Below are 16005 nucleotides of genomic sequence, written 5' to 3'. Positions count from 1 at the left end.
GAGTCTACAGAAGAAAAAGGAGATTAAAATTAACTGTAAATTGGTCTCTCTCCGTCTCTCTCTCTATCTATCTCTCGTAGAAGAGTCTTTCCTCATGTTGATTAATATAAGAGAACAAAAAATCAACACATATAGTCTTTATGATCTTCATCTTTTTTATCGATGTCTACCGAAGTTGAAAGAATAATACCATCTAAACTCATAAAAGAATGCTAGATGCAACAAACATAATACCATCTAAACAAAATGGAAAGAAAAAAAAACTTTGATTTAAGAAAAAAGGTAAGAAAAGAATTACATCCACCAATACACTTTAGAAAGACTCAATACCCCTATCTCAAGAACGTTTATCTCATTGGACTAAAAAGTTTTCTAAGTACCGGCATCACATGTTTCAATTTGTGAGAAATACTTAGATAACGACTTGCTAATTTTCTCTTTTAATTTAAGCAATTTGTCACCAATTTTCTTGATTTTCTTTCAGCAATTTCTGGTATTAGATATTATTTTCACATTCATGTATTTTATTTTATTTGAAAAATCTCAATGAACATGAAAGTGGGTGTAACTAAACTGTGTAACTCATAAACATTATTTTTTTCCGTTAATCTCATCAATAATTTTTTTTGTAAGACCATTTTTGTTTATACTGCGCTAACTCATAAACCCGTCTTTCCGCTTTTTCCACTGCATTAAAGTGTGTAACTCGTAAACATTATGTTTTGTTTGGAACATATAAGAAAAGATAAGCATAAAATAGAAACAAACAATGGAAGAATAAAGAATATAATAGGTTGATAAAATAGAAAACTTTAACAATATAATTGAAGAATATAAAACTCCCTTGTGACTCCTCCATGGACTCTGTGGATTTCAGATGTGAAAACCAATGTGCCAACATCGACTATGTATGGATTTCACTATAATATCCATGCATTAATTGTTCATAACTTAGAAGAAGACATAGTGTTTTTATAGAAAATGTGTTAATTGTTGTATTATGCGTGTGAATGCTCTAAGCCTCGTTAGTTCTCTTCTCTCATATGTTTTCCACTATAATAACCATGCGTTTCTTTGAAATCAAATTTAAAGACTGCAACCAAAACATGGAAAATTAATCCATAGCAAAGGGAGAAGATAGAAACTAACCATTTTGCTTATGCATCGCTGCCGCAACAACCCCGTTTTTCAGTGGTGCGATGTTCGCTCATTCCTTGTTTCTTCCTCTGGAATCTCTTGTGCTGATGTTTTAAATTGAAAAGGCAGTTATGTTCTGATTTTGCTGATTTTTAAAATGAAAAAGAAGTTATGTTTTTATTTTCAAATAGGGTAACTGACTTCCATTTCAAACAGTTCAGATTTTTGGAATTTTTGCAATAAGTGAAGTGTATAATGGGTAAACAAAATAGGCTACACCAAAAAGCAAGTATTGCCTTTATTAATAGGTATAGATTAACACGTGCGTAGAGCTCGAGCTCCTCTAGTGTGGAGAAATCACACATGAATCCAAGATATCAAGCTATGTATTTTAAATTATAAGTTTAGAAGTTTAAATCTACTTTTTTTAACCGATTAATCTTGATTGAATAATTATTGATTTTCCGAATGTGTGATTATGAAGATTGCACTAAAACAAGTTTCATATGATTCAACTAATTTTGTATATATTTAAAATTAAAATTTACCTTTTTTAAATTGTCTGATCTTGATTGAACGGTAACCTATATCTCGAATGCATGCTTTCATCTTGCTCAAGGTTGCTTAGCTAAGGAGTTTAAATGAGTTGTGTGTTGATTTTTGTAAATATATTGTATGTTAAAGTAATTTTCTTTTTGGTTATAATCACTGAATTTAAATACCTCTTAGATCTTGTTAACATTTTAGTGCAAAGAGCAAGACTTATTAGATTGAATAATATAATTTTGTATTTTTTTTTTACAATACTACAGTCTTAATTTTAATATATTTTTAATTTTAAATGGTTTCATCAATCTTATACAAATCTTTACAAACAAAAAATAAAAATAAATGAAAATTTTATATTTAAAAATAAAATCCATAAAAAAAGTTTATCTAAACTACAAGGTGCCCTAATCCTAATGCTAATATCCAAAATCCAATTTTTTTCCTTAAAAAAAAATCCAATTTTTTTAACATATACTCCAAATATGGTGATAGTCACCAAATTTCTTGCATGTTAGGCCACTAGTTATATGTCTATCAAACCAACAATTTTATCTCTGCTTCAGCAAGGATCTTCCATGAATTAAAACTACATCCAAAATTTGGCACTTAACATTTCAAGATCCCTAACAGCTATCAAGATTCATATCAATTTTAAAACTACATCCAAAATTTGGCACTTAACATTTCAAGATCCCTAACAGCTATCAAGATTCATATCAATTGGGAAACATAACCCGAAAGGTACTAAATTTACATTACATCTGAACATAAATCCTATCCAAGTCCACATATCCCCTAAGCATATGATCAACAAATCAGATTGAATTACACTGAGTTGTCATAATTTATGCAACAACTGCACTTTAGAGCTTTAAATAAATCACAATGTCACATGTTGTGATTTCGTCAAACTCACATGTAATTCCAAACATGCACTAAGTTTGACAAAGAAAATGCAAGAGAATCAAGATAGAAGAAACTATAATGGAACATTGAGCACATGTTGTTAGTACTTTACAGTTAAATTATGAATGATACAGTGATTCTATGCAGCTTCACCATCCTATGAAAACGAACGGAAACTGAATCCTATATTTAACCATATCTCATGTGTACTCTTTATTCACATGCCAGTTTTGTGTCAAAGCTAGTCATGCAAATAGCAAAAGCCTGAAATGCAGACAAGGGATATCTATAGTCCATAGTGAGTGAACATATCCTGACCAACTTTTCCAAACTGAAGAAAAACCTTGTCTAATATCTATATCAGACTGTGTCGGCTAAGAAGATGACGTCGAAACAATTGGCTTAAAATTCTTGATAGAGGCAATGGTCACCCTTCCTTAGTTTACCAATGTAAGTGTTGCTAGACCTTGATATGTTATTTGCATTCATTGATATAATGTACTATGTACACTTCGCGTTCTTCTACTCCGTTTTGTCGGATTGAGTTAAACACAACTCAAATTTTAAAACTAGTTCATACAATTAAACACAATTAAAAACATATAGGTATGCCATTGCAAAAACGTTAACCATTGCCATTGCAAAAATGTTAACCATTATCAAGTCTAAACAACAATTATTATCAAGTACAAAAATTTAGTTTTAATGTAACAACTAATCGAAAACAAATACAAATAGAAATTTTAGAATGAAAATTGATCCTATTCGTATTGGTATCGACATTAATATGATCAATCTAATAATCTAGAGATCTTGTTGTACTATAGAATGACGTCACCATTGGATTCAATTAATGCTTTGATTAACATGAAAAAGATCAAAGATATGTAGGTCTTATGCAATTTAGCAAAAGATTTCAAATCAAGGCAACACAGTAAGATTATCAGATTGATTCATGAATGAGTTAGGTTAATAAGCAAACATGTATATCAGATCATTAATCAACATTGCATAATTTAATCAACAAAATCAGAGTGGTGCAGCGGTACCGTGGTGGGCCTATTAACCGATAACACTCATTTGATGGACACTAAACCATGTCTGATGTATTGGCATAGACAAGAAATGATCTAATCATAGTGCGAGCAAAAATTTTTCCAAGCATAAAATGAAGACACAGCCAAACCAAACCATTAAAAATCAATTTGTGGATGCAAGATAAAAGCTACGTGAATCACAAGCCTGATGTATTAATTGATCTGATTTTGATATGGTAGCCAATTGATGAAACCATGCCTCCATCAGAAATATCTTCCATAATCAATAAATTTGAAAGCCCATGTGATCACATAACATGGAATGGGAAAAGGACTTTGTTATTGCAAGGATTCCAATTTAGCAAAGGGGAATTTGAATCGGAGTCACTACCAATCCAAAATATATAGATTGATTATACCCAACCAATCCAAAATGATACTACCAAGACTGAAACAGAAACACCATTTGCTAATGGTGATAGTCATCTTGGAACTGTTGGATGTGTAGCTGTTGATAGCTACGGAAATCTAGCTTCAGCAACATCAACTGGTGGATTAGTGAACAAAATGGTTGGTCGAATTGGCGACACGCCACTCATAGGTGTTGGAACATATGCCAACGAATTATGTGCAGTTTCTGCAACAGGGATAAGCAAAGCACTAATACGCGGGACAGTAGCAAGAGATGTGGCTGCAATGATGGAATTCAAAGGTCTTTCTCTAAAGGAAGCTGCTGATTGTGTTGTACATGATCGCATACCAAAGGGCACTGTTGGCTTGGTTGCTGTGTCTGCAATGCCTTATAATACACCAGGAATGTTTAGAGCTTGTGCTACTGAAGATGGGTATTCTGAGGTTGCAATTTAGTCAGATGCTATAATTGAGTGATTTTTAGACTTTTATGATTTTAAAACTTAATTTTGTTCTGACATTTTATGTTGATGATTCATGTATGGTTATATCATAAGGAAATCTATTTGATTGTGAAGGTACATATTGTTGTATGGTCCCTCCGCATAGTCTTCTTTAGGGCCTCATATTTAGTTATTTGTAGGTAGACGAAATGACAATAGTCATTAAAAACTCACACACATAAGTTGAGGAGCCGGGGTTCCCCAACCTAACAATTTCGACATTTTACCAGTTGAGCTAGACATGTGGACTCTTCAGGGTCTCATATAAATCAATGTTTAAAATGTAACTTGTTTTAAAAATATGTGCCTATATACCCACAACTATTTCTTTTAAGAAATGAACATAATCCCTAGTGGCAACTATTTCTTTTAGGCAAAGAGAAGTTGAATATCATGTACATTATAAAGCACCTTGGTTATGTACATTATAAAGTACACGGTAGTATATTGCCTTTTTCATTAATTCATTCATTGCGTTGCGTGTTGTAATCATCTGTCGTTTTATTTCTCTAACCACCGGTTAAAATTACTTGATTTGGTAATGATGCCATACGATTAATTTGAATAGACTAAGACATTGACTTAAAGGTGTAGAAAACCACTATCTTCCACAATTCCTAACCACCTAAACTTCAAATGTGTGACAGAACCACCTCTATTTTGTTAATGAGATTGTCCTACTTGAGATTAAGAACCACCTGCCACCATAAAGTTTAAGAACTCTAATTATGTCTGATTAATTAATCATGTGCCAGAGTAACCAAGAACAAAAGATACAACCAAAGAGAAAGAGTGGCATTTCAAGCTACCTTTAAGCATAAAAGATTATATATTAAATTGACAACAAAACATATAAAGTTGATATAGTCTACACGATTGTGTTATTATTATCATTTATAGATTAAAACCGAAGATTTGAAAGTGCTAACAATGTGTGGTCATTGTCTTGCTGATGTGGTAATTTACTTTCTCCTACGTTTTGGTTTACCCTTAATCCCTATACATCCACTCCCCCTTTTGTCATCAACAAAAAGTATAAAATAAAGACAAAAAGAAAGAGATGAGAAAAACAGTGAGAAATTCAAAAAAATAAATAAAAATAGTTTAAAGTTCAGAGCAAAGTACTAGTTCAGTAACGCATAAACTGTTCAGAAGCATAACATTAGATCAGAAGCACAAAAAAATAGTTCAGAAGCAGAAAAACACAGAAACTTAAAAGAGTAAAACCTAAACAAGCTATAAATAATGGTGTGCAACTAAAGTTTGGCTTGGTTTTGGAACATCTCCATCATCTCTTTTAGCATCTTGTTTGTAGCCTCTGCTTGCTGCTTCATTTCCTCTTTGAAAGCTTCATTGCTTCTGTTCAGATTTTCTTCTCTAATCCTTGCTTCTTCCAGCTTAGCTTCAAATCCAATCTTCAAGCTGCAGTTTCATTGGCAAAAACACAGTTGTCAAGTACGATCTTACCCCGGATAAGCACAGCGACTCAATGGCAATCTTTTGCTTATTCTTGAGCATAATATGCAATTCGTCAATCCATTTTGGACGAGTTTTGAAATAATTATCATTTAATATATCTTTGGCAGTCTCAATATCCTTACTATCCATGGAGATGATACGACAGCTATTATGCTCAGCTATAATATCCGTTGGCCTAATCCCCAGCCACTTGAAATTTTTCAACCTACGGCCATAGAAAGCCAACATCTTCAAGGAACATCGATCGGTATCCAGCAAGGCTAAAACAGGCAATTTCAATTTCTTCTCCATCCTGATCAAGAAAGCAGGCGGACCCTCCGCGGAGACAACGATACACCTAAAGCGTTGAGGAAAACAATAGCGAGCCAATTCAGTAGCAACATGAGTATGGGGCACCAAGAGAATGAAGAGCGCATCATCAGCGACCATTTTCGTAACAAGTTGGGGAATAACCATACAAGCAAACTGCACGGAACAATCTATCACAGCCCCACAACTCTCATCATAACATTTCAAATTCCCATTCACCGGCGTCAACCCCAAAGAGAAGAAACTTTCCGGGTCGTGGGGGGGCGTCAACCCCAAAGAGAAGAAACTTTCCGGGTCGTAGTGGGGGGAGGGAGGGAGTTGGAGGGAGTTGGAGGGGGGAGGGAGTTGGCTTAGGGTTTTGGACTTTAGGGTTTTGGAGCTTTTGAGGATGCCGATGATGTCGGAATCGGGTTTGATTTCCTTGGCTTTCAAATTGATGGGGCAATCGAGGGTTTGTTTGAGATGCTGAGCATGGACTTTGGAAGAGAAATTGTGGCTATCGACGATTTGGGTGATGGTGTAGGGCTTCGTGCCTTTGGCTAAGGGATACGTGAACTGGAATAACGGAAGGGCTTTGGCGGAGGATGACGATGAGGCTTTGCGTTTCATCTTCAACGAGGCTTTGCGTTTCATCTTCAACGAGGCTGTGCGTTTCATCTTCGACGAGGCTTTGGCGGAGGATGACAACGGGGCTCTGCGTTTCATCTTCGAGCTGTGTGCTGCCTCTCCAAGCTCCCGACCAGAAACGGATCCCGGTCGGGTTTTCCTGAAATAGAAAACCGAGCCCCATTAACAATTTTGATCAGCAGGATGACAAGATACTCCATGCTGTTCAATGGTAAATAACAAATTTAACTTCAAGTCTTTTAGCACAAATAAACGAAAGTCCTACCTTCCACTTTCGTCGTATCTCCTCCCATTAGCTTCATGCCATGGAACAGGTTCAGGTTTTAGATCCCCAATTGTCATAGTCTGTAGAAAAGGAGCATGAATTTATTTATTTTTTCAGCAATATTGACAGTATATGAACAGATGAAACACTATAACATTCTAGGTAGAACACAGTATGGTCTTGCTAATTAAACCACTGGAACCCGAGAAGAGAAACCAGGGAGAGGAAGTTAGAGCACTATTAATAAGCAGCAGGTAGAAAATTTAATACATTCTTCAGAAACTTAACTCCATGTGGTGGTCGAGCTATATGTTCATGTGCATCTGGAAGTCTATATATTGCACATCTGAGCACCAATGCAGCAAATAAGAAACATAACATCACTTTAGTGTTATTTCAAAAAAAAAAAAAAAAAATGAAGCAAACGTAAAGGGTGTGTGCAGAAAAGTTCTGCTAGGATTCCTCGTCAGATCTGTGATCATAAATAATGCTTTTATTATATACTCATCATTGGCAAACTTACATGACATGATTATCCATGATGTCTTCCATGCCTGCAATAGGGGACCTGAAGATGGGAGGACAGGGTTCTCCACTACATAAGGATATGTAACCATTCATTCCACCACTGCATGTATCCCTAAATAACATCAGAAAGTAGTCGAGCAAGATCTTAAATCGAACATATGATGCAAACAAAATAATGTGATGCTTACAACTTGTCCTTTTGCTTTGTCCTTGGTTTGAAAAAAAACAATACACCATCATAATTCATAAGTTTCAAAACAATTGTTTTTTTTTTACCTCGCCATTATGATTATAAGCATATTAATTTAAATCTTTCTCATCCAAAAAGCAAGTTCAAAAAATTAAAAAGCTGTGCACCAACCTTTCAACAGGGTCTATTTTTTCCTTAACATCAGCACGTTCAGAGTTGGACATGTTTCTACATTTGTTGTCGAGTGTACTAATGCACGCAGAGAGAGGATGACATGAATTCACAAAAAGCATCTCAAACATTATTGCATTTCGTCGCTTTTCCTCTGGCTATTAGTTTTTTGAATAGACATAGGAAAACAAAATATAACTAAATCAGTCTATGATAAGGGGGGGTGTGAACAGGAGGGGAAGGAATTGAGAACAATGAACTGAAGTGAACAAGTGTTGATAAAACTTAATGAAGGAATGAGCTTACTGTTAACAAGTTTTCTACTTTCTGAACTTCCTGAAGAAGACGCACTTCATCAATAAAAGGCAACTTCGCAATACCCTAAAAAGGAAGGATTTTATTACAATGTTGCTGTCATGTTGGAAAACACAGAGATAAGAGCAGATGTAACGAGGAGGCGAACCTGCCAAGTATTGCGTTTGCCATTCATGTCCACTTCAAAGTCTGACGCACAACATCAAATATTACATAAAGGAGCGATAACGATAATTCAATGAAACTTCTAAAACTTATTCAGTGTACACTGTATTATAGACATACCTATTGGATAAAAGTCAATAATTGGCGAGGTTGGATCAGTCATAAGTTTCCTATATGGCTCAGGCAGGGCATGAGAGCTGCAGATAAATCATATTTTCAACGTTACAGAAACTTCAAGTTTAGTTTTAAGTTACAACTTTAACGGAAAAAATGGGATAGCAATAAACCTTGCAGCAGGTAAAACTCCAAGAAGCTGATCAAATGGTTTGAATGGAGTACCCAACTCAAAGTTAATATTAAGCTCACCAAGGCCCTTCAGATCAGACGCAAAGGGGGCATAATGATAAGGATAAAACCTGTTTCATAACAAGGAATCAGAAAATAAGAAAAATAACAAACATACAGCAAGCAACTAATAATGTGTATGCACTATGGATCACTAAAATATAAAATATCAAAGGCAATGAAAGTATAAAGGAAAAACACTCCTTATCTCTCATTTTCCCCATAAAAGAATTAATTCAATGGAACCATGATAACTTGCAATGGGAAAGGAGGATAACAAATCGTCCTTGACAAAGAAAGAGACAATCAATGGTACAACCGAAGATTCACAATCTCAACAGGGTTGTCGTTCAAAACATGATTGAGAAGCCTATACTAAACAAACCTCTTCATGACAGATCTTAAATCAACTCTGATTACTAAAGAAACCTCCTTAAGAGAGTTATGAACTAACCAAACATGAAATTGTAGCCAAGTGTTGGCCTTTTTTATTTCGGACATGGGTCGGTGTCGTGTCGGACACCGGACACCGGACACGCTTTTGATCAAAGGTGTCTGTGCTTGAGTATGACACACAACATTCCACTAAGAATATCATATACCACACAGGATCTACAAAGAAATATCAGTAGAACAATGGTAAAACAAGTCAGGAACATGTTCAAAGCACGCACTACTATTTTTTGGGGGAAGAGCATGCACTACTCATCACCTAATAAATTTCTATCCAACAAAAGACAAAATTTGGTTATCGCAGTTTCTCATCATGGTGAGGAAGGTGGAAAGTACAACAAGTACCGTATAAAAAGAAAAGGAAAGCCAACACAACTTAAGATTCATACAACACTCCAGAGAAAATTAGAAAAAGAACTTACCATTGCCAAGAACAAACACCTTCATAGTAATAATGCATCACCCAACATAGACCCTCGATGTATTTTAAGACCTAAACAATAAATCACAATAAGAAAACCCAGATCTTCACATGAATCAAAACCAAACTAATAAAACTTCAATTTCCCAACTTACAACATCTTTCCGTATAGCATCAAGTTCCTCGGGAGTCTGAGCAGAAATTTTTTCCTCATAATACCTCTCTTTCCAGCCTGGTTCTCCCAATTTAATCTGTTAAAACAAAAACTATTAACTACAATGAACGAAAATCAATAATCGAGATATAGGAAATCATTACATTTATGACATATTATGCTTTTCAAAGTATCGAGCTAATGTCATAATCCAGAAACACTTTAAAATGTTATGTTGCATATTTCAATTGCAAATTAAGGCGGCAATCCCAGTCATTGTGTAGGCTTGTAGCATATGGCCAAGACAGAGAAAGGTCTAGGTTGTTAATCATAACTCACAGTAGCCGAACACCTGTATATACTAAAATCAGGCATTCATCAATATCCCACACCCAATACACACAGAGGGGGGAAGTTTGATCTGGTAAGCTTTTTCCATCATGGGAATGGCTAGGCCCCTTATGTGGCCAAGAGGTTGATTGAACCACTTGAAATTTGCCTTGTCGTTGCTACAAACAACTAGGACCACATTGATTTGTCATTGAAAAATCAAAATACATGTCTAATCAATATTTGATAATAGTTACAAATGGATAATCCTTCAAAGCTGATGCTTCAACTTCAAAAGCAATTATTTGCAACTAAAGAACCCCCATATCTGTCACTCAGTAAACTATAAATTTCAAAAGCTTTGGTTGAGTTCTAAAGATTTTGATTAAATGTTTTTCTACAATGAAGGGTCAAATACTCACCAGAAAACATTAAAAGCGGGGAATAATATCAACCCAGCCCATATTGCAGGGAAAATTACATATATTGTATAAAAAATAGATGTTTAATCAAATCATTTGAATTTTTTTAAATTTTCTTTTATAGGACTTGGAAAAAATTTCACCTAATATATATCCTTCCTTACGCAGGATAATTTACATGCCATTTATTCAATAAATACCTACTTCGACCATCAATGAAGTTCAAAATTCCAGACACAATTATATGTGTTCTATGCTTTACCTTGTCCTCATGACCACCTTTTGAGTTGAACACATCAGATTTGTCACGAAGTATCCCCTTCAGCTTTATTTTCAAGTCGTCTTTGTTATCTTCAACCTGTAGAGCAGAAGAATACTAAACTTCAAGAAGAAGTACATAGAAATCACCAGCTCAAAGTAGAACTCTTAGAAAAACAATTATTTAACAAGCTATTAAAATGTTTTTTTAACTCTCCCAGACTCATAATCCAGTAAAAGCTTAGCTTATATATTAGTTCTATCTAAAGAATGCCTCTCCTGAAGTAGAATAACATACATCTATTTCAAGACTATTCTCGGCTTCAACAATTGAAGCAGCAACAGTTGCTCCCGAAGATAACTTAGAAACTTTACTGGGCCTCTCAAAGACTTCTTTATTGCCTTTTTTAACTGAGGTGGGCCCAGATTGTTGAAATGGTGCAGGCGTTGGAGCTGAATCAAGACGAGAATCGTGGAATTTAGAAACTGCAACTAGAGACTCGGGTTGAACTTGAGGCCCAACAGTATCTCCTCTTGCTTGTGACTGCTGACGCTTTATTCTTTCCACCGTTAGCTGGAGCTATAAAAAAAAAAGTAAAAACACATAGGAGGAATCACTTCAGAGCAAGCAGTCAAACAGCTATTGCTATGAACATGAAAAACTATACGGCAAGATATGAACTTTCTTTGACCGCTCACATTCCCTTCAGTTCATATACAAAAATACATGGATAGAAATTGTGAGAAAAATTAAGCAATTAGCACCCATTTTCCAGCACAAAGGTACAGCATAAATACGGCACAGATATTGGACATAGACTGGTGATCTCTCTCTACCTTGTTTTCATTGGGGAAAAGATGCAACTAGATACGAAGGTAAAAGAAAATAACAAATCCATTATGAACCATGATTAGTGTTAAAATACAAAATGCATGAAAAATATACAACTAATCACCCATAATCATAGATTAAGACAACTATGCCAGCATACCGAATACTCATCATTGTTTCCTCCAACTATTTCAAGATCAGCCACAACATATAACTAATACATAATAAATGATATTTACAGTTCTTGACCAACGACCAAATCATACTGCTGGCTAATATATAATGATATAGTTATCCTAGATCAACATACCTGTTGCATTCGAGCTCGTTTTTGGAATATGCTATCTTCGTATGATCCAACAGCCTGAATAAAATGCTCGACTCTGCTCAAATTTGGCTGAGAAAAGAAGGGGAAAAGAAACATTATACACACAAGCTTGATTTAGATGGAAACGACACAGATACTACAAATATGCCAATCATCACCATTGTTACTATCAAGAAAGTACCTTACTACCGCTTGTCAAATATCCACCCATTCCCTTAAGTTCCTTCTTGTATACTCCCATCAGCAAGTTAATCAAGTTCATCGCACCCTATAAAAAATAATGTAAGTTCAAAAAATTGTATCAGTTGCATAACCTTACCGGCATAAAAATGTGCATTTCAGATAATAAAAGACCGGTATCATAATTCCTTAAGTATCAAAAACAATTACTCCTGTATACTTGAAGACTATGTACTCTCGTTAAGGACAATCTGCAAATTATTGCCAATAAAATACAACCCTTACCTCATGAATCTCTAGTGTAGGCATGTGTGGTAGGAAATCATTGCCAACGAAAAAGCAAATGAAGATAAAATCATCCAATATGCATTCAAAATCGATCTCAAAAGGAGGATTAGGTATTTTCATCTCATACTCCAGACATTCCCTCAGAGTCCAAATATTCAGAAACTACAAACGAAACATGCAGAAGTAAGAAGTAAATCCCAAAGCCCCGTCATTATTTCATTGTGAATTTCAAAATTTATCTCAAACCCTGACCTGGAAAGGCTTTTTAGCAACAATAGCATCTCCTTTTTCATCAAATTCTCCTGACTTCCTTTTAGCCTTTCCTTCACAGTCTGCAGCCATATGACCCATTTGACCACACAAGCATTTGTCTTGACCAGGAGTAAATACAACCTGAAATAACCCATTATTGACCAATGTGTTAATCCCTAGGAAAGTCTGACAGAAAATGGCTAATGATATTGCATATACATCAATAACAATCATTATTTAATAATAATTAACATGGTGTTAACATGGTGTAATTGTTTTACAATGCTGAAATGCACTAATTCAGAGACTCAGAAGCTAATTTTAGTACACAAACCTCTCTAAGAATTGAAAAATGGACTTCATGGGTAGCCAGACCCAACATAATCATATCAGCATCCTGTCATAAAACAACAAAATGATATCAACAGTTTGATCAAGTCCAAGATAGATAATGCATTGAAGACATAGAGTGAATATCAAGAAGAAGTTGCTTTCCAAGAGTAGCAAAATATTGGAAGATTGATATATACCAAACCATACAGGCAATGTCGTGTACTCGGATTGAATCCTTCAAGATTTCTTTGAAGGCGGATATAGGACATAATCTTATGCTCCCCTTCACCGGGAACATTTGCATCAGAAAGAATAACCTTCAAATATACACAAAAATCACAGTATTATACACTCCACTGAGACACACATACTGCAGCCATACAAAATTTAGATAACAATATAATGAACTTACCTTTATGTTACTCCAACCAGGATCATTGTTCAACCTAAGATGAATATAGTATTGTAGTGCAATTGACAGAGCAGCCATGAATTCAGTTCCAGGTGTGATGACATTTGAATCAAAAGTTGCCGATTCCTCTTTAGGAGGAAGTTCTCTGCCCTCCCTCTCAAATTCCTCTCGTAACCTTGATTCTTCAATAGCCTATCACACAAGAGAACAACAGTCAAAAAAAGTGAATCAAACTTACGCTTTAGCAAAATATTTCATTATTTTCCCAGTGAGATTAAAGTTGAACATGTATCACTTAGCACTAAAACTACTATTTGGCAACACTTGATACTAAATCGCTTATTGCTGAGTAATAGCAGTTGGTTAAAATTTCGCTACACTATAGTGCCTATATTTTTTGACCAATAGCAGTTTGTCAAAAATTCGCTACACTATAGTGCCTATATTTTCTTGGCAATAGAAGTTTGTTAAAATTTCGCTACACTATAGGGCCTATATTTAACACAACAATAACATCAAGACTATGAAACCGACATAAAAATGAAGCAGGAAAATACCCAATAGCAGAGTTTTGTATATTTCAATAAACTCATAAGTAATCAGACCAATGTGCAGCATTGGTCTATATATAGTTAATTGAAACCGCTACACACGAAATATTAAATTCTCCAATAAATCACAAAATCAAAAAGAATGAAAAAACTCATTACAACATACCGCATCAGATGCATCTTTAGCAGCTCTAAACCGCCTTGACCGTTGCTGGTTCATTTTAGCCCTTGGCGCAACACCATCTATACAATTTAAAACCGAAAAATCAATTAAGCGTCACCAACAACCAAAAAAAACCATGAAAACAAACAACCAGAGAACAAAGATAGAAGACAAACCAATAGCCATAAAGAGAAGCTTCCTAGGCCGCACCATGTTAAACAGCCTATCAATGTAATCAAACATGCACTCAAACACCTCCTCAAAAGAGGTCGGGGGTGGCTGCAATCAAATAACACCAAATCATTCACGTTTCTCCAAATCCAAGAACAACATTAAGAATAAGAATAAAGCATCAATTCAGTCCCTAAACTATCACACTCACTTCAATTTAGGGCCTGTTTGTATTGGCTTATTTGAGCTTATCTACTGGCATGAGTTTTGAGACTATTTAGGAGAACTTATGAAAACAACTTCTCGCTATTTTCACAAGCTTTCTTTGGCTTCTATTCATAAGTTCTTCAATACAGTGTATAGAAACAGCTTATAGCATAGACAAAAACAATTTACCTTCATTTTATCTTTTTCAGTTTTTTCTATAAAAATAGCTTATCTTAGCTTATGCATAAGCGCTTATAGTGCTTGTGCTATAAGCTGCAAATAAGATGTTCACTTGGTCCCTAAACTATGTATGTGTATATAATAAGTCGTTCTTATAAAATCCATCGATTCAGTCATTGCTATTAAGATATCAGGGACTAAATTGATGAATGTTAATATATACTTCAGGGATTAAATTGATGGTTAATCCAATAATAATAACAGCGATTAAAATCATAATCAAATAACTCAAAATCATTAACATTTCTCTGAATCCAATAAAAACAACAACAATTAAGATAATTAAATAAAAAATGAATTCATAATAATAACGTGAAAGAGTAAAAAAAAAAAAAAAGAAAATTACCCTATCTTCAGGATGAAAAGATGGATGAATGATACCATTCATGTCGAGGTAGAGGTTATCATATTCAAGATTATTAGGGTTGGGTTTGCTAGTGTCTATCGGAATCTGCACGCCTTCGATTTCGATGACGACCGGTTCTTCTTCGACCGCATCAACGATAACCATCGGGTATTTCTCCACAAGCCATCTGTAAATGGCCGGAACTCCCATCGGATAGAGGAACTCAGATCGACGACCCCAAAGAAGGAAGAAATTTGTTACCGCCGAATAACAGTTTTCGTTTGTTTTGGTTGTGTTGTTGATAGTGTTCTGTTTAGGGCGCGAAACGTGAAATTGAACGACGATATGAATCGGTTAGGTATAAGTAGCTAGGCGGCGAAGCTTTGAAAGGGTAAAGATATTTTCCAACTTTTTCCATTTGTTGCAATTTGAAGATATATAGACACAAACAAATAAAGTGGTGGGTCCTATCACTTAGTGGATCCCACCATCATTATTTTTTATGTGTCTATCTCTCTCCAAATCTATATCTATATTATATAAATTACAACCCTTTTTACAAATTTCAATATGGAAGTGACATGTGGCACTCTTGATAAACACTCTTGAGAAACCAAAAGCATCCTCAAACATTTGGATTTCAATAACTTTCCATATAACATCCTCAAGCATTTGGATTTCAATAACATTCCATATTTATATCTGTGACCATATATATCATTTCATT

General features: G+C 34.9%; 1 protein-coding gene and 1 pseudogene across 14 annotated transcripts; one reads left to right on the top strand and one right to left on the bottom strand.

Moving 5' to 3' along the window:
• The first annotated feature begins 4041 nt into the window (after positions 1-4041).
• LOC146914314 (isoaspartyl peptidase/L-asparaginase pseudogene) lies at positions 4042-4621 on the top strand (annotated as a pseudogene).
• A 1002-nt stretch (positions 4622-5623) lies between these two features.
• Positions 5624-15638, bottom strand: LOC146914313 (5'-3' exoribonuclease 3-like). 14 transcript variants are annotated; one of them, XM_085717172.1, is made up of 23 exons: positions 15279-15638; positions 14491-14593; positions 14318-14394; positions 13601-13792; positions 13386-13505; positions 13190-13252; positions 12856-12996; positions 12601-12765; positions 12317-12403; positions 12118-12204; positions 11274-11555; positions 10980-11075; positions 9967-10062; positions 9813-9883; positions 8880-9008; positions 8713-8789; positions 8576-8616; positions 8419-8493; positions 8113-8270; positions 7747-7863; positions 7494-7569; positions 7224-7303; positions 5624-7097 (listed from the first exon to the last, which is right to left on the bottom strand). In XM_085717172.1, the coding sequence occupies exons 1-23, from the start codon at positions 15486-15488 to the stop codon at positions 5948-5950; spliced, it is 3693 nt and encodes a 1230-aa protein (XP_085573298.1). In that variant the 5' UTR covers positions 15489-15638; the 3' UTR covers positions 5624-5947. The 14 variants fall into 14 exon arrangements, with proteins under 14 accessions (XP_085573298.1, XP_085573302.1, XP_085573300.1 ...); XM_085717176.1 differs by having other exon boundaries at positions 7512-7569; XM_085717174.1 differs by having other exon boundaries at positions 7747-7851.
• Between the last annotated feature and the right edge of the window lie 367 nt (positions 15639-16005).

The sequence above is a fragment of the Medicago sativa genome, chromosome 6 (genome assembly GCF_051527215.1).
Source record: "Medicago sativa cultivar Bolivia chromosome 6, Bolivia_mono, whole genome shotgun sequence".
Lineage (NCBI taxonomy): Eukaryota > Viridiplantae > Streptophyta > Magnoliopsida > Fabales > Fabaceae > Medicago > Medicago sativa.
Note: the sequence above shows the minus strand (reverse complement) of the source record. Positions and strands in the feature narration are given on the sequence as shown.

What these genes read in the sequence shown, in the direction of transcription:
- LOC146914313 (XM_085717171.1), bottom strand. Translation starts at nt 15,488, where the DNA reads ATGGGAGTTCCGGCCATTTACAGATGGCTTGTGGAGAAATACCCGATG. An exon ending in ATTTTTCAATTCTTAGAGAG is followed by an intron (nt 12,997 to 13,189) that starts GTTTGTGTACTA and finishes GGGTTATTTCAG; the next exon opens with GTTGTATTTACTCCTGGTCA. An exon ending in GAGTTAAGTTTCTGAAGAAT is followed by an intron (nt 7,304 to 7,493) that starts GTATTAAATTTT and finishes CCTTTTCTACAG; the next exon opens with ACTATGACAATTGGGGATCT.